Below are 19,040 nucleotides of genomic sequence, written 5' to 3'. Positions count from 1 at the left end.
GCAGCTAGAAAAATAGTCTTTAACCTCATATAACTTCATATTCCTGTTCATATTAACTTCCTTTCCTTTCATTTAATTAATAAATAAGTATTTAGGGAGTGTATTTTGCACAGAGCACAAAAAGTCAAACGTGTTTTGTTTTTGTTTTTTTCATAAAAATTAACAAAAATGATTTTATTTTAGAATGTCATTTTACAATCAAAAACAATCAAAATCACATAATAAAACAGTACAGTTTTCCCATTAGAACAGTATTCCCACACACACACACCAGTGTACGTGATGAGGCATAAATGTCTTTGATTTGATTTGAACCCCAAACCTTCATGGGAAATACAGTGAGCTAAAAGTCAAGAGTACAGAATAAATGTGTCCCAGTCTCAAGTCGTTGACACATAAGTGCATATGAGTCATTTCACTAAAACACAGTCCACAGTGTGGGTGTGCAAAAATATCAATATATCGTACCATTTAATGTGATAATACAGCAGCCCACAATATCGATACTGTATCGATATATCACCAAGAGTTTTTTTTTTTTTGTATTTTACAAAATTATTTTGTTACAGCTACAGTTTTGTTGCTTGTTTGGAGAAAGTAAACTCCTTTATGCAACACATTTGACATTTTCACTGTTTTGAGGATTAAAATGTTTGTGTTTCATATGAACTTTACACAAAGACTTTTTAACAAAGACTTTTAGTATCACAGCCATGGTTTAGCCTTTATTTTTTATTAAACCGTATCGAATCAATTTGAAATATATCGTATCAAACCAAAAGTGCACTGTATTGAGATCTGCAACTGCAGCCATAGTCCCCAGAAGTGGATCGAAGAGTTTGCCACAAATCTTACCTAGTTATTCTATTTTTAAGAAATCTGTGAAATTTATAATGTTATTTTCTGGTTGGACACAGCAGCAGATGTGACATACATAGAGGTAATTCTATAGCTGTTACTTAGCAACCATAATGTAAATAATGCCCAAAACTCATCTAAATTACACTTAATTGTTATGGTTAGTTATGGGTCCCCCCAGAGGAGCTGGAGGAAGTGTCTGGGGTGAAGGAAGTGTCCACCTGCTTAAGGTCAACTTCCCCTGCAACCCGGCCCCAGATAAGTGGATGAAAATGGATGGATGGAGTTTTGGTTAAATTAATGAAAATAAATGAAAATAGCTTTAATTTGTTAAATGAAGGTTTAAAGTGTCAGAAACGCCTTCCTTCTGTGTAAATTGTCTCTGTATTTCAGATGGAGTTTTCTGTGTTGGTGACATAGGCAGAGGGATTCTGTTTTACTTCTACTTCCTGTATTTTTGTACTTTGTCAACTTTTTTCCACAAACTGCCCATTAACAGATGTAAAACTATGACCCACACTTAGCTCAGGTACTATCCACCAAACCAATCAGACTTAGACAAACCTGAAAACTTGCCATATGCACTTTAAATTAGTTTTGGAGTCACTGCAAGTCCAAGTCAAGTCGTGAGTGGTAATCAAGTCTCACAACAGAGACGACATACAGGTCGATACCTCCTGGTTTGTGCTGTACACAAATATTAATGTCAATTAATCAATCAAAACAAATAAGACATAAATATTCACAGCCAGAAAAAAAGCTACAGTGAAAAAAGAACCCAGTAAAACACATCATGATTAAATGAGAAAAAAAATGAACATCAAAAGCTGTACAAATCGATTGTCTGTCAAATATGAAAAAATGGTTAGACTGGTTAGAGTTGATACTTTGCAGCTGACGTCATGAACAATCTCTGGGGGTGTGATGCTAACTGTAGGCACTGCTCTGTCTGAAGCTCTGTTAGATTTGAATCTAATCTTTATATATATATATATATATCTGTATTTTTTTAGACAATCTTAAAACTTATCAGGCAGTGTTTGCTGATGTGTGCATTGTGTCTCTATGGTAACTGCTGAACATCACACCATAGAAATACATGTACGCCCCAGCATGATGTGACTGCAAAGTGTCAATAAGTCAAAGCTAAAATAATCTTAAATTCATTTTTTTTGGAGCTGTATTTTTATTGGTCTCTTAAGTCTTATAAAAGATACTTGTAATTCCAAATCCAAGTTGATTTTTAATTTAATTGTTCATCAGAGGCATAGTCACAGTCACATCCTCAGAACTGGAGCCATTGGAACCTGCAAGCAGAGAGCAAATTTTAGCGTTATTCTAAAGAAGTCAAGGCTAATTGGTTCATCGACATTGAAACAAACTAAATATAATAAACATATCTGAAAGAGTACTGCAAGAAACACAAATGTTCTAATCATTTCATATTGTCAACTTAAAGCTGCAGACTCTGTAGACGTGTTAGTGCACTCTGGACCGACCCCAGTGCACACTACATTTAGTTCTGTTTCCTTCACTTTTGGGTCAGTCTTGTTCATATACACCACACGTCATTCACCCCAAACACACAATACTGAGCCATGTGAGGGTTCATCAGCTGATCAGCTTCAAGCAAACAGACATAGCGATGTGAATATGCACGCACTCTCTTCCTCTATATGCAGTGTTTGTTTTTGTTTTTTTTTTTTTTTTTTTTCCTTTTGTTTCTGTGGCTAAATACACCATGAGGACTGTGGCTTTTGTAAAGATCCCACAGCTTTAATTTATCTGATACAGAGAGGCGAGCAAAACTGAAATCCTCCTACAAATAAAGTTATGTTCAAAGCTGAGTTGGCCGGAAACGAGGGAATGAAAGTTTCCATCTCGATACAGTAAAGTGACATTTAGGCTACGTCCACACAACAACGCTCCTGGATTTTTTTCTTTGCAGGTTGAAAACGATGTAATACATCAGACACACCTCTATGTGGTGCTGTTAACAATCATAATAATATTTAATAATGCAGATCTCATCACCATTTTTTAAACTTTAAGGTAATTTAGCCATAAGCCATGTGGTTTTAAGTTTCATTTCTGTAAACCGTAAACAAATATGCACAAAGCTGTGTGGATAGGGAAGGCTTGCGGACACAGAAACGACGTGTCTGGACACAGATCGTTCCTGATAGGGTGATGTGCGGATTCATTTCAGTGTAACCGTAGTCTTTGTTATTGATCTGTGTGTATTCTGTGGTGTGTGTTGTTAGTATTGGCGCTAGCAGTGTGCTTGGTTGCTGGGTGATGGGAGCGGCTCTGTAGGCTACACCTGTCCCATTTTGGCAAAGCTCTTGCGGTGTGTGGAGGCGAGTGTAAGGGCTGCAGCCTTCGTTGCATCGGAGGACCCTGGCGACATCATCGTTTTCCAAAGGCTGTGGTTTGCTTGTCCACACGACAATGTGATGCCGGTGTTCTCACATTTCTCCACTCTGGAACCCGTTCTCAAAAAACTCTGTTTTCAGCCACCCAAAACGCCGGCTCCATGTGGACGAAAGGCCAAAACTAATACAAATTACTCTGTTTTGACCAAAAAACGTTGTCATGTGGACGGCCTCTTATTGGCTGTAAACTGCTGCTACAAACTCATTCATACTGCTGTGACATCCATCAAAAAAAAAGTTTAAATCATTTTGCTTTTTTTCTTGAGTTTTCAGACCTGCAGATCTTAAAACCTTTTTTTTTTGCAATGGTGACACAGTGCTAATGTGTGCATTGTGTCACCATGGTAACAGTCAAACATTCTGCTATAGTACAGCATGATGCCATTGCAAAGTATCAACTGTATTAAACATGTTTTGTGTGATTTGTGTAATGAGTGTCTCACCTCTGGCAGAGTCGCTGCCGCTTCTGTTTGAGGCTGAGTCATTGTTTACGTCCGTAGAACTGCTGGCCGAACCTCCTGCAGGAGAAAATCACAAGGTCAAATGGTTGTATAAGTCGAGTAAAAAAGGTAAGTGAGGGACCAATGTCAAAAAATGGTAGAAATCTCCAAAATAACCATATCATAACACTCTTTAAGATATTTAATGAATGTATCTGACCCAAACTGCACCCACAAGACTACACCTGCACGGGAGTTTGTGCAAAAACTAAGATTATGCAGAAAAGTAGGAAACTGCAACTTATATGAAATAAATCCAGATTTAATTCATAGTTCACTTCTCCAGCTCACAACACACACTTGCATGTGTTGATATGATCAATTTGTTCAGTGAATTTACCAATAGCAGTTGAGTTCAGAAGTGTCTCTTTTTCCAGCTGAGAGGGAAGTCCTGCAGAAACAATCATGCGGTTTGAGGATCGGTTTTCAGAGCGAGTTCCTGCAGAAAGAATCATGGGGTTTGAGGATCGGTTTTCAGAGCGAGTTCCTGCAGAAAGAATCATGGGGTTTGAGGATCGGTTTTCAGAGCGAGTTCCTGCAGAAAGAATCATGGGTTATTCCCCCGAGTCAGATGCCCTCCCATTTATCAGACAGGAGCAGACATTAAAACCTTTTTTTATTTTTTTTTGCAGTGTTTTTTTTTTTTTTGCCTTTTTTTTCTCCAATCTCCAAAATAACCATATCATAACACTCTTTAAGATATTTAATGAATGTATCTGACCCAAACTGCACCCACAAGACTACGCCTGCACGGGAGTTTGTGCAAAAACTAAGATTATGCAGAAAAGTAGGAAACTGTATTTATATGAAATGGAATGAAATTTGAAATGACTCACCTCTGGCAGAGTCGCTGTCGCTTCTGTTGAGGCTGAGTCTTTCTTTACGTCCTCAGAACTGCCGTCCGAACCTCCTGCAGGAGAAAATCACAAGGTCAAATGGTTGGATAAATTGAGTAAAAAAGGTAAGTGCTGAGAGAACAATGTCACAAAATGGTAGAAATCTCCAAAATAACCATATCATAACACTCTTTAAGATATTTAATGAATGTATCTGACCCAAACTGCACCCACAAGACTACACCTGCACGGGAGTTTGTGCAAAAACTAAGATTATGCAGAAAAGTAGGAAACTGTATTTATATGAAATGGAATTAAATTTGAAATGACTCACCTCTGGCAGAGTCGTTGGAGTCGTTGTCTGAGTCTGAATCTTTCTTTACGTCCTCAGAACTGCCGTCCAAACCTTATGCAGGAGAAAATCACAAGGTCAAATGGTTGGATAAATTGAGTAAAAAAGGTAAGTGCTGAGAGAACAATGTCACAAAATGGTAGAAATCTCCAAAATAACCATATCATAACACTCTTTAAGATATTTAATGAATGTATCTGACCCAAACTGCACCCACAAGACTACACCTGCACGGGAGTTTGTGCAAAAACTAAGATTACGCAGAAAAGTAGGAAACTGCAACTTATATGAAATGGAATGAAATTTGAAATGACTCACCTCTGGCAGAGTCGCTGCCGCTGCCGCTTCTGTTTGAGGCTGAGTCTTTCTTTACGTCCTCAGAACTGCCGTCCGAACCTCCTGCAGGAGAAAATCACAAGGTCAAATGGTTGGATAAATTGAGTAAAAAAGGTAAGTGCTGAGAGAACAATGTCACAAAATGGTAGAAATCTCCAAAATAACCATATCATAACACTCTTTAAGATATTTAATGAATGTATCGGACCCAAACTGCACCCACAAGACTACACCTGCACGGGAGTTTGTGCAAAAACTAAGATTACGCAGAAAAGTAGGAAACTGTATTTATATGAAATGGAATTAAATTTGAAATGACTCACCTCTGGCAGAGTCGTTGGAGTCGTTGTCTGAGTCTGAATCTTTCTTTACGTCCTCAGAACTGCCGTCCAAACCTTATGCAGGAGAAAATCACAAGGTCAAATGGTTGGATAAGTTGAGTAAAAAAGGTAAGTGCTGAGAGAACAATGTCACAAAATGGTAGAAATCTCCAAAATAACCATATCATAACACTCTTTAAGATATTTAATGAATGTATCTGACCCAAACTGCACCCACAAGACTACACCTGCACGGGAGTTTGTGCAAAAACTAAGATTACGCAGAAAAGTAGGAAACTGCAACTTATATGAAATGGAATGAAATTTGAAATGACTCACCTCTGGCAGAGTCGCTGCCGCTGCCGCTTCTGTTTGAGGCTGAGTCTTTCTTTACGTCCTCAGAACTGCCGTCCGAACCTCCTGCAAGAGAAAATCACAAGGTCAAATGGTTGGATAAGTTGAGTAAAAAAAGGTAAGTGCTGATGAGAGAACAATGTCACAAAATGGTAGAAATCTCCAAAATAACCATATCATAACACTCTTTAAGATATTTAATGAATGTATCTGACCCAAACTGCACCCACAAGACTACACCTGCACGGGAGTTTGTGCAAAAACTAAGATTACGCAGAAAAGTAGGAAACTGCAACTTATATGAAATGGAATGAAATCTGAAATGACTCACCTCTGGCAGAGTCGCTGCCGCTTCTGTTTGAGTCTGAGTCTTTGTTTAAGTCCTCAGAACTGCCGGCCGAACCTCCTGTAGGAGAAAATCACAAGATCAAATGGTTGGATAAGTCGAGTAAAAAGGGGTGAGTGTTAAAAACAATAAAAAAAGCTTGACAACTAAAACCTCTTAAGGCATGTTTCTGATGAGAGAACAGCGTCACAAAATGGTAGAAATCTCCAAAATAACCATATCATAACACTCTTTAAGATATTTAATGAATGTATCTGACCCAAACTGCACCCACAAGACTACACCTGCACGGGAGTTTGTGCAAAAACTAAGATTACGCAGAAAAGTAGGAAACTGTATTTATATGAAATGAAATGGAATGAAATTTGAAATGACTCACCTCTGGCAGAGTCGTTGGAGTCCTTGTCTGAGTCTGAGTCTTTCCTTACGTCCTCAGACCTGCCGTCCAAACCTTATGCAGGAGAAAATCACAAGGTCAAATGGTTGGATAAGTTGAGTAAAAAAGGTAAGTGCTGAGAGAACAATGTCACAAAATGGTAGAAATCTCCAAAATAACCATATCATAACACTCTTTAAGATATTTAATGAATGTATCTGACCCAAACTGCACCCACAAGACTACACCTGCACGGGAGTTTGTGCAAAAACTAAGATTATGCAGAAAAGTAGGAAACTGCAACTTATATGAAATAAATCCAGATTTAATTCATAGTTCACTTCTCCAGCTCACAACACACACTTGCATGTGTTGATATGATCAATTTGTTCAGTGAATTTACCAATAGCAGTTGAGTTCAGAAGTGTCTCGTTTTCCAGCTGAGAGGGAAGTCCTGCAGAAACAATCATGGGGTTTGAGGATCGGTTTTCAGAGCGAGTTCCTGCAGAAAGAATCATGGGTTATTCCCCCGAGTCAGATGCCCTCCCATTTATCAGACAGGAGCAGACATTAGTAGAGCCAAAAGAGCAGACAAGAGAAGAGTCAGAGGAGCAGACACAAAAACAAAACAGTTTAGCTCAGTTCAGTGAAATAGATTGAAATAAATCAGAAGTAAATTTAGGTTTGACTCACTGTCCAGGTGTTTCTTGTACTTCACACCACCCACAATCCCACCCACGATCAGAACCAAAAGTCCAATGATCCCTCCGATCACTGGTCCAGTTGGGAAGCCTCCCTCCTCATCATCAGGGTGGGGTGGGAAGTTACGGTCTGCAAGACACAGGCAGGTCAGAGCGCGTTTGTGGTGATAAATACAGATTATCAGTAAATACAATTTATACAATTATTAGAATATCATAAAAAAGTAGATTCATGACACAGTGAAACTTGAAAGCTTCACTCTGTGTCACGTGTCTATATAATATAATACATGGGTTTGACTTTCTGAAATATGTGACAAAAAATATTGAACTTCTTCATGATATTCTAAAAATTGAGATAGATAGAGATGGACGGTGTATAATGTGATACCATGGGCCGTGAGAATTCTAGAGGCTCATTTCTGCTCCACTTTCATACATAAACAAAAACATAAAGTATTCCAAGTGTAGAAACTGTCACTACATTTATACTGAGGACAAACAGAAGCCTCCATGTGTATGTGTATCTGCATGTGTCTAGAACACAGAGCATAAATGAGTCTTAAGGCTAACTGTCATGCATTATTTTTGTGTAAGCACATAAGTAGTTCTGGCAACAGTTAAACACTGTTCTACATCACTACACTCTGTGCATCACCATAGCAATGTGTAAACAAATCAACAAATGAGAGACAGAGACATTAGGAGGGATTAACTTCAACTAAAATTATATTATCTAACACCTTGAACATCTATGAACTAGAGCCCGGCCGATATGGACTTTGTTGTGGCCGATATGAAACCGATATAATGGTAGTTGGAGCTGCCGATAGCCGATATAATCGCCGATATATTTAGTGATGTAAAAATTCACTGTAAATCTTGAATTGTTTAAAAAACATAGGTTTGGCTCTAGTGGATTCTAAACTGGGTTTATTTAGGCAACATTTATTGTTATTCTGACTCTTATGTCATATTTACAGACAGTAAATTGGCCTAATGACATTTTTGCATCACATTCTAGCTACTAGTGATGGGTATTCCTTTTTTTTTTTTTGGAGAACCGGCTCTTTTGGCTCGGCTCACTAAAGCAGCTGGCTCTTTCGGCTCCCAAGCGACTCTTGAGATTGTTTTGTTGCAAACAGGACTAAACCAAAACTGAACCAGGACTGAAAAAGGACTAAACCAGGACTAAAACTGATTTAAACCATGTGTGAAACAGGACTAAACCAGAACTGAACCAGGACTGAGTGTCAGGACTCGGTCTCTCCCTCACTCGAGCCCAAGATTAGTCCTGGTTTATTCATTTTATGCTGAACTGCAGCCAAATATGCACTTTTTTTTTTTTATCCTATGCACACGCAGATTTCTGAAAGTTTCGTTTTCAGCCGCTGCTGCTGTCAAACTACGGGTCTACAAGCGACTTGAAGAGAAAAAGTGAGAAAAAGAGAAAAAACACGGCTCCCAATAAGAAACATGCTCCTGTTGTTCGCTTCAAAGAGCCGGCTCTAAGGGCCGCTTCGATCGCGACCGACCCATAACTCCTAGCTAGTAAACTATCGCTATTAGCCTTTAGCCGTAAAAACGTGCGCACCGCGGTAATTCATTATATGCATAAATGTGGATCATTCACACGTCTATTCACAGTTTATTTACATATCAATGCTGGTCCAGTAGCAAATATACAGCCAATATATTCACTTTACAATAGACCAATAGAAAACAGCCTATTTATGTGCAGGAGCTACAGCAGCTAATCGCTAATAACAAATAGCCAAAACTAGCTTCAAAGTTGACATATTTCCAACACTCACCGCTCACACAGGCTCCTCCTCACATCACAAGTCTGCACTAATAAAAGTCCTTTTAATCCACACTCAAACCGATTGTCCGTAAAAAAAAAAAAAAATCTCAGTGTTGTGCACCGCCGCGGGTGTAAACAAACACCCGAGTGAAGTGACGTGACTCTGGTGGTGTGTTCAGGGACAGTATGGACACAGACACAGACAATTACACCACAGATAAATACTGATGCGGAGCCACATATTAGGACATTTATCTGCTTATAAATTGGATTAAATTAACATAATGTACAGAGTCTAAGCTTTATAACGAGGTATAACATGCCCACGTGAAATATCGGCCCATATCAGCCGACATATCGGTTGGGCTCTACTATGAACAGTTAAAATAATTAAAAGTGAAAAGTAAATTGTTTTTAGTTGGTGGGACCATGGTATAAACAGATTAAATCCTCACTAATAATAAAAACACAGTGTGTTTACATGTGCTCCAGTATCCTGGTTATGATCAGTTTTTGGAGTATCCAACCCCTTTCTGTTCACTTACCCCACTCCTTCTTGATGTTCACACCAGTGGCTGCGTGCATGACTTGGCAGGAGTACTGTGCCTCATCGGTCCTCAGGATTTCAATAGATTTTCGGAGTTGGTACGTGTCGTCCTGATTGGGCCGTATCCCCGTCGAAGTGACTCCGTCCTCTTCCGCGAGTATCTTCTGCATCCCATTGATCCGGATCAGCCTGAGGACGATGTCGGGGGGGTAGAAGCCTGTCGCCAAGCAGTTCAAACGCACACTGGACTTTTGACGCCCAGGACTGGCAAATACGTACACATCTGGAGGTTCTACAGAGAGATCACACATGTCACATCTGGAGGTTCTACAGAGAGATCACACATGTCACATCTGGAGGTTCTACAGAGAGATCACACATGTCACATCTGGAGGTTCTACAGAGAGATCACACATGTCACATCTGGAGGTTCTACAGAGAGATCACACATGTCACATCTGGAGGTTCTACAGAGAGGTCACACATGTCACATCTGGAGGTTCTACAGAGAGGTCACACATGTCACATCTGGAGGTTCTACAGAGAGGTCACACATGTCACATCTGGAGGTTCTACAGAGAGGTCACACATGTCACATCTGGAGGTTCTACAGAGAGATCACACTTGTCACATCTGGAGGTTCTGGAGTGCTTTGATTCCAAATAAAGCCTAAAGTTACAGCTCACTACTGGGCAAGAGGCTAAAGTGTGTCTTACATGGACTTTACACATGAGACAAGCATTTTGGAGCGTTCGTGTCTCAGGTGTCAAATGCCAGATTTGAGAAAATCTGATATTTTATTTTTATTTGATGATTTGACTTGAATACCTTTTCGTAAAGCCCAAAATCACAACATCAGTCGTTGGTTTATGCCTCTGCCCTCAAACGCAAAGACTCTAACCAGAGGAGATCTGATCACAACGGTAGTGATAGTTATTAGTATGTTTAAGCAGCTGTTTGCCCAACTAATTCTGAGTGGTATCAGAGTAGTAGTAGCAGTGCTAATAGTAGTAGTAGTAGTAGTAGTACTAGTAGTAGTAGTAGTAGTAGTACTAGTACTAGTAGCAGTAAATGATACATAGTAAATGGTCACATTTTTATGTGGCGCTTTTCCACCTTTAAGGCACTCAAAGCACTTTTACATCAAGGATCTCACACAGCAGTGTATGCAGATACTACAGGTGAGGGGGGTTAAGTGTCTTGCCCAAGGACACAACAACAGCTTTCATCTGTGGGAGCAGGAATCGCACCACCAACCTGTGGGTCAGTTTATGTGATCCCATGATGTTTTATGATGAGAGCAGGAAGGAGTAGCAGTAATAGTAGTAGTAGTAGTAGTAGTAGTAGTAGTAGTACTTGTACTTACTTGCATGAATGAGCTGTGCTTTGCCATAGTCCATGAACTTGCTGAGCCAGTCCAGACATTCCTTCTCCAGGTATCCTTTGGTGTACTCCTTCAGCACCACCACCTCATCCCACTTCCTCTTGGTTGGCTCCGCCTCATGCGCCGCTGCCACCCACATGCCATGCACATCGTCAAAGTACAAGAAGCTGTTGCCATTGTAACTGTACTGATCAATCCCACGCTGAAACTGCAGCTTCCCATCAATCAGGTCTGCCTCACAGCCATGCATCCACTGAAGAACATGGACATCTGAGGAGACAGAAACAAGACTGAACAAGGACTGGACCAGGACTGGACCAGGACTGGACCAGGACTGGACCAGGACTGGACCAGGACTGGACCAGGACTGGACCAGGACTCACCTTCGTCGGTCTGGTTCATCCGTTCCTTCAGGATGTCCAGGTTGACTTTGAACCACTGCTGCTTGCTCTTTCTGGATTGGGTTCCTTTGTCCCAGTAGTCCTGCCCCAGCTTCTCCTTCATCCATGTCTGTTTGGGGACCTTCTCCTGCAGGTCTGAGTCAAAGTAATCGATCATCTTTGTGTCCAGGAGACCCATGGCTGTGAACTCGTGGATGCCTGGGTTTGACACCTTTTTGGACAGGGCGGTGTAGATGTAGGTGAGAGAGTGGCGTTCTGTAGAGACACAGAAAAAGAAACTCCTGTGAACTAATCTGGAAAAAGATATTGTTCATTTTATGTCATAAATACTTCTTTTTATCGTAGTAGATGTGAAGTAAACAGAAACTCTGATCTTCACCAAAGACTTGTCCACGTGGCACATTCACACAGTTTAATCCTGCATAAAAAGGCTTCTCACAATAATTACAGTACTGACTTTTGATATATATTAACTGAAACAATATATTTTGAGGTTCAATATTTCTCGTGAGTATAATTTCTTTGCAATAGTGGGGAGATTTTAGCCATTTTCCTGTACTCTGGTGAGATCTGAGGTGTAGAGAGTAGAATTAATCACTTTTATGGTCAATTATTGATTAATTCACCTATTTGCAGATCAGGCTTTTTTTTTTCAACAAATTCACTGGGATTATCTTGCTTTATGTCTGTGTCATAAAGAAATATTCAACATTATCATTTCTTGCAGGATTTCTTCATATTAGGAATAAGATAAATAGCTAAATAAAAACACCATGTTCATTTAGAGCGGGTTAATATGAACATTTTAAGACCAAAATAACGAGGCTCATTGCAGCAGGTACAGTCCCTGACAAAAGTCTTGTCGCTTATCCATTTTGTAGAAACAAAATCTTATAACCTGACTTTAAATTAATCGATTGGTTTTAGAAATGTCTCATATGAAAGCTAAAACCCTCCCAAATTATGCTCAATATACTAAAATAAATTAGCTTCAATGAACACAGAAAGGTCAGATTTTGGCAAGACACAAGTCTTGTCACCTTGTCATATGATGCACCCAATCCTAGATTACAGCCTCACCTGTGATCAGTTACTGATCAATCAGTTAGTGTTTGTGTATAAAAAGAAGCCCAGCACACCAGACCTTCACATCAACTGCAACTTGACCTCTGACAACACGCCTAAGATCCACACTGAGACCAAAGCTTTAATTATCAAGAGGCTGAAGACCGGATCCACTGCTGAGGTGGTGACACCTTCAATGTGTCTCAGCGTCAAGTACAAAGAATAAGAAAAAGATCTGAAATGACTGGAGATGTTTTTGACAAGCCCAGGTCCGGCAGACCCCGCAAGACAACTGCTCGGGAGGACCGTTTGTTGATTCAAAAATCCAAGGCCAGCCCCTTTTCCACTGCAGCAGACTCCACCAGGCCTGGTCACCTCAAGTCCCTGTGTCAACCACAACAGTTTGTAGAATTCTGTCTCAAAATGGCCTCCATGGTCGAATCAGTGCACAGAAACCAGCACTAAACAAAAGGCGATTAAAAAACCGTGTGGCATTTGCCAAGGCCCACAGCCTGCTAAAAGGATGGACACTGGAAAAGTGGCAGAAGGTGGATTTCTCAGATGAATCCTCGGTTGAATTACATCACAGCCACCGCAAATATTGCAGGAGACCTACTGGAGCCACATGGATCCAAGATTGACCCAGAAAACAGTTAAGTTTGGTGGCGGAAAAATCCTGGTCTGGGATTACATCCAGTATGGGGGGGTGTGAGACATTTGCAGGGTGGAAGGCAAATATCAATAGCCTAAAATATCAAGAAGTATTAGCTCCTCTTACATTCCCAACCATAAAAGGGGTCAAATTTTGCAGCAGGATGGTGCTCCATCGCATACTTCTATCTCTACATCAAAGTTTCTCAAGGTGAAGAAGATCAAGGTGCTCCAGGACTGACCAGCCCAGTCACCAGACATGAACATCATTGAGCATGTCTGGGGTAGAATGAAAGAGGAAGCATGGAAGGCAAAACCAAAGAATCTTGATGAACTCTGGGAGGCATGTAAGACGCTTTCTTTGTTATTCCTGATGACTTCATCAACAAATTGTATGAATCATTGTGGAACCGCATGGATGCGTCCTTCAAGCTCATGGACGTCATACAAGATATTAAATATGGATCTCACAGCACCACTACTTAATTCACTGACATTATGCAACATATTTTTGTATTTAAAGTAAATTACTTGTTCAATTTTCTGTAGGCGAAAAAACTTTTGTCTTGCCAAAATCTGACCTTTCTGTGTTCATTAAATGATCAATCTTTCTTCAGTGAAGCAAATTTATTTTAGTATATTGAGCATAATTTGGGAGGGTTTTAGCTTTCATATGAGACATTTCTAAAACCAATCGATTAATTTAAAGTCAGGTTATAAGATTTTGTTTCTACAAAATGGATAAGTGACAAGACTTTTGTCAGGGACTGTACAGAGAGAGGGCGACCTTTTTCAACATAAGCCAACTAGAGTCAGTCGACAGACCGAGAAGCACCACCATGTTCACTTTGTCTTTGGAACGCAGCGTCCATAGTTTATGATCTTGACTCTATAAAAACTGAAGGAAGTGAAGACTCTTAAAATGTCATCTGTTTGTGATATGAACAAAATGGAGTCAGTTGAAAACCATCTGACATATGTTGTCCGACCGGTTTGAGCAGTTCACGCACTGGTACTTTCCTGGTTAAAGCAGACGCAGACTTCAAAAACAATTTAGCTTTTTGTTTCATACACACAATTTGAACACTTTGGACAGTTAGAATTAAGATGACATTTTTCTGTCATTCTGAACTTTCTCTAGTCACAAAACAGATTCAAAAATAAACTTTGGGCTTAAACTAGCGCACACACAACCTGCTCACTGTGGGACAGGAGGGCTAACCACTCTGCCACCAGGAGACACAATAATGAACTTTACTGTCATTTGATTGGATGCTTGTCCACACGAATTCAACTGCCAGAAAGTAACAAACAAACAATAACAAAGTAAAATATATAAGACTAAAATTATAGAGAAATACAATAAATCATATTTTAGCCCATCAAACCTACAGATTAACTGTAACCCCCAAATATATATTTAAGTGTATATTATAAACTAATAGCTATAAATGTTAACATGTACAGGGTCAGTGTGTGTGTGTGTGTGTGTGTGTGTGTGTGTGTGTGTGTGTGTGTGTGTGTGTGTGTGTGTGTGTGTGTGTGTGTGTGAACACTGACGTATAGTGGATTGTGTTCTGTATTGTGTATGTGTATACTAAAAGATTTAGAACATTTCCTTTCCTGCTCTCATAAAACAGGATTTAAAAATATATATATATATATATATTTTTTTTTTCTGTAAATAGTTCTACCGTCTTGAATCCTGTTCTATAATTTATAATATAATATAATTAATAGGGTTTGGCAAAACAAGTGTTAAACTTCAGCCTAAACCTCTTGGGTCTACAGAATAACCTTATTGATCTGCATTAACTGCATAATATGTTTTTTGTTAAATCATTGTTATATGATGCATGATTATGTTCACTGACTGAAGAAAAGAAACTACTACTACTAATAAGTAATATTGTATTTAGAAGTACAACTGCTGCTGCTCTATAGTATTTGGCACAGGATAAAAATGTGTGTTTAAATAAGTATAAGTTGAAGTCAAAATCAAAAATCTTGTCTGATGATGATGTCTTCAAATGTAATCTTTAACCTGTTTATGGTGGTTACAATCAGCAAGACACAAAGTCCACCGTTCCAGATTGGAATTATTAGATCAGATTTATTACAGAACCGTGTTGTGTAAGTCACTCCTCAGTTCAACTACTGTCTCTCTTCAACATTTGGGAGGGCATCTGACGCACCACAACATCTGCAGATGAGTTAGATCAGGGGTTTCCAGCCTGTAGCTCGGGAGTCACCAGTAGCTCTCCACCTCTTCCAAGTAACTAGCCAAAGAATTTCTGAATTATAAGTTTTGTTCTGAATAAAATTTGATGAACAGAATTGTAAATCGTAAAATTGTAAACGTATATTTTTTTTTACTTTCTGCACTAATAAATGGATAATGGTGTATGTTTTATAGGCCAAACTGTTTCTATCTGGCTCTTATATTTACTCCATTTCTTGTGAGCGCTAAAATCTCTGGTGTTTTCGTTTGGTAAAGGAGCTCAACCGGAGGAAAAAGGATGGAGACCCCTGAGCCAGAGACATGTGACCTGCTCCCACATCTGTCTAACACTACAGGGACACAGGAGGATGGGAGGGCATCTGACACACAGGGATACAGCCAGGATAATGGGAGGGCATCTGATCTTGTATAATTCTGCCTGATTTAAAGCTCCAGTGTGTAACTTTCTGGAGGCGGCACATCACCTGCGTAATTCCATGGTAAATAAAAAGTAAAAAAAACATACTTAGGAACTTTCTTCAGGCCAAATAAGAGTCAGGTTTGTGGAGACGCGAGTCCACTCACGGTAAAAACATGTTAATATATATTTTTCAGTACAATAAACACAACCTAAATGACAAAAATGAAATAAATATATACATAAAGAAAAAAAAACTTGAATAATAACTGAGGCCTGTTTTTCAGTTTGCTACTTCCTGGTTGGGAAGTCTTTGGTTGACCAAAAACTTCCCGTTAAAATACAAGTACCAAAGGCTACTTAAAGTTTATTTTAGTTATTTGGTTAAAACTAATCATTTTGAATCTATTGGCCAAATAAACAGGTTATTGGATAGATTGATTTTTCAAACTCTTCTCACTGGTTTAGGTCCGAAATATTGTGATTATAAAGTCAGTGTAAAATGATCTGCCAGCAGGTTAACAGTAACATAAAACATGTCATTTTAGCACAATAATAACTCGTTTAAAGACTTGTGTGCCTTTGAGAATTGATTTTCACTTTTGAACAAAGAAGTAAATAGCGCGTGGAATTCTGTCCAAAATACAGCCTCTCAACTCCACCAAAGTTTATGTTCATAGTTTTATCAAGAACTGAAATCATATTAACACTTCTACACCACATTAGACACGTTAAAGACACACATTTCGACGATAAATGTATAAAAAAACAAGTGCGTCATAACAGCAACTTAAACTTTCGATATCGTTTTGACGTGTCCCGTGCGTAAACTTGGACAAAACGGTGAACTTACCGGAGAAAACGCACACAAACGTCCCCCAAAGGAGACACAAAAGCAGGGCCCTCATGGCGAACGGGGCTCGGTGTCCGGGGATTCCTCCAGACCGAGTTTGTCCCGTGTTTTCCCGGGTTTGGAGCGGTTTGGCTCGGCTGTGACTCGCTTAGACGTCGCTCTCTCCGTTTCTTTTGAGGAAATGGTGATGCGCGCTCCCGTACCTGTGCAAAGGGCGCAGGGGTGTCTGATCGAGGCGTGGCGCAGATCTGTGTCCTCATTCTTTAAATTTATCAAATTATTTCTGTGTTGTAACATTGTAAACCCGTCCAGCAAGTTTCTCTGTCGATACAAATAATATATATATATATATATATATATATCTAAAAGCTCCTAGACCCTTTTTAATTTAGCTTTAGATAAAAGAGACAGATAGAGAGAAGCAGAGAGACAAGTGAAGGTGAAGAGGGGAAAAGGACAAGAGCAGGGGTCTCCAACTGTTTCCCTCTGTGAGCAACTTTTACAAAACCAAAATGCCACAGAGCTGCTCATTTCAGAGGTCGAAAGAAACGGAGTAAATAAAAGAGCCTTAGCTGTTAACCTGAACTATTATCAGTGTATTAGTGCGCAAAGATAGACATCAAAATTATACAATGGTAATAAACATTTACTTAAATAATTGTTCTTGTTTTTCAGCACAATACATATAATTCATACATCCCTTGGTGAGCTGTTTGGAACAGGGTGGAGAAACACTGGGAGCTCCCGAGCTCCAGGTTGGAGACCCCTGGACTAGAGACTATGTGAAAGAGAGGATATAATAATAATAATAATAATAATAATAATAATAATAATAATAATAATAATAATAATAATAATAATAATCCAGCAGTAATTCATCATTTGTAGATATGTTGTAGAGCCGTGTGACGTGTGGGACAAATGACTTCCAGAGTTGCGTCCGTGGGGCAGGACAGGGACAAGAGCCTGTCCCTAAAGGTGCTCTCCTGTCCGGTGATGGTGCTTGTGCGGTGGGTGTTAGGGGTTCTTCAGGATGTCCAGTGTCCAGTGTCAGTCCAGTGTCAGTCCTGGTTCAGTCCTGGTGTAGTCATAGTTTAGTCTCGATTTAGTGTCTGGTGTTAATCCCTGTTTAATCCTGGTTTAGTCTTGATTTAATTAATTAATTAATCAATGCATTTAAATTGCTTTTTTCAAGACACCCAAACACTTATATCCTGGATCAGTCTGGGCTCACTCCTGGTTCAGTACTGGTTCTGTGTTTCTATGCCATTAAAAAAAAAAAAAAAAATCCAAAAGCTCCTAGGTTTAAACTAGGACTAAACCAGTACTGAACTAAACTGGGACTAAACCAGGACTAAACCTGGACTAAACTAGGTCTAAACCAAGACTAAACTCTCCTGTGCTTGAATTCAGTAAAATCACATGACTCTGGGTTGAAAAAAAAACAACCAATCAGGAAACAAATTGGCTGTTACTAGGCAGATCAGGACTCTGCACCACTGTGACAAAACAGTCTGGACCCGGCCTAAACCAGGTCTAAACCAGGACTAAACCAGGTGTAAACCAGGTCCAAACCAAGTCCTGGTTTAGGACTAAAGCAGAACTTAACTCTTAAATCTGTCGTTGAACCACAGACTGCATGAAAAGTGTTCTGAGGGAGCGTGACGTCACCCACAGCGTTCGACTCACGAGCTCACGGGGTCAGCAGTTCTGGGGGCGAATTTGGAGCTGATTTCCATATTAGGAAAAGGAATTAATTTACGGATAAAATAGCAAAATAAAAACCCATGTAGAGCGAGTTAATACAAACATTTTAAGCCATGTCAATTTACATATGCAGTCTATACTCCAAAAATCAACCAATCAGTAAACAAATCTGCTGTTACTAGGCAGAAGTGAAGGCTGAAGGTTTTGTTTTCTTTATAAATACACTTTTTCCGAACTAAACTAAAACAGGACTAAAGCAGGATTAAACCAGGTCTGAACTAGGTCTAAACCAGAACTAAACCAGGACTGACCAAATTGGATCCTCCTCAGTCCTGGTCCAACCGCTGTGTGAAACTGGTTAAGTCCTGGTTTAGTCTTAGTTCTGTTCTGGTTTAGTCCTGGTTCAGTCCTGGTTAAAATACTGTACTCAAGTAAAATCACTTTAGGTATTTTTGAAAAGTGCTATGAAAGTCCAAGTATAATAATTCTTTGTCCCTAAATTTAGAAATGAGTTTATACTTTGTGAAAATGGAGGTTTTGTACTGATATTGTATTTGTTTTTTAAAGCCCCTGAA

General features: G+C 39.4%; 1 protein-coding gene across 25 annotated transcripts; it reads right to left on the bottom strand.

Moving 5' to 3' along the window:
• Positions 1-133: 133 nt before the first annotated feature.
• LOC110156519 (BOLA class I histocompatibility antigen, alpha chain BL3-6-like) lies at positions 134-16,959 on the bottom strand. 25 transcript variants are annotated; one of them, XR_008632678.1, is made up of 15 exons: positions 16,759-16,958; positions 11,533-11,805; positions 11,132-11,419; positions 9,764-10,057; positions 7,407-7,544; positions 7,117-7,215; positions 6,717-6,788; positions 6,323-6,397; positions 5,977-6,057; positions 5,641-5,712; positions 5,300-5,380; positions 4,964-5,035; positions 4,630-4,703; positions 4,134-4,232; positions 134-2,165 (listed from the first exon to the last, which is right to left on the bottom strand). XR_008632678.1 is itself a non-coding variant. In XM_055156911.1 (15 exons), the coding sequence occupies exons 1-15, from the start codon at positions 16,811-16,813 to the stop codon at positions 2,107-2,109; spliced, it is 1,929 nt and encodes a 642-aa protein (XP_055012886.1). In that variant the 5' UTR covers positions 16,814-16,959; the 3' UTR covers positions 134-2,106. The 25 variants fall into 25 exon arrangements, 20 of the variants coding, with proteins under 20 accessions (XP_055012886.1, XP_055012887.1, XP_055012898.1 ...); XM_055156911.1 differs by lacking the exon at positions 4,630-4,703 and adding an exon at positions 3,737-3,811 and having other exon boundaries at positions 4,134-4,328; positions 16,759-16,959; XM_055156912.1 differs by lacking the exon at positions 4,630-4,703 and adding an exon at positions 3,737-3,811 and having other exon boundaries at positions 4,134-4,280; positions 16,759-16,959.
• Positions 16,960-19,040: the final 2,081 nt, after the last annotated feature.

This window comes from Boleophthalmus pectinirostris, unplaced genomic scaffold (assembly GCF_026225935.1).
Source record: "Boleophthalmus pectinirostris isolate CB_2022bp ecotype Guang Dong unplaced genomic scaffold, ASM2622593v1 HiC_scaffold_21, whole genome shotgun sequence".
Lineage (NCBI taxonomy): Eukaryota > Metazoa > Chordata > Actinopteri > Gobiiformes > Gobiidae > Boleophthalmus > Boleophthalmus pectinirostris.
This window is presented reverse-complemented; position numbering and strand designations above follow the sequence as displayed.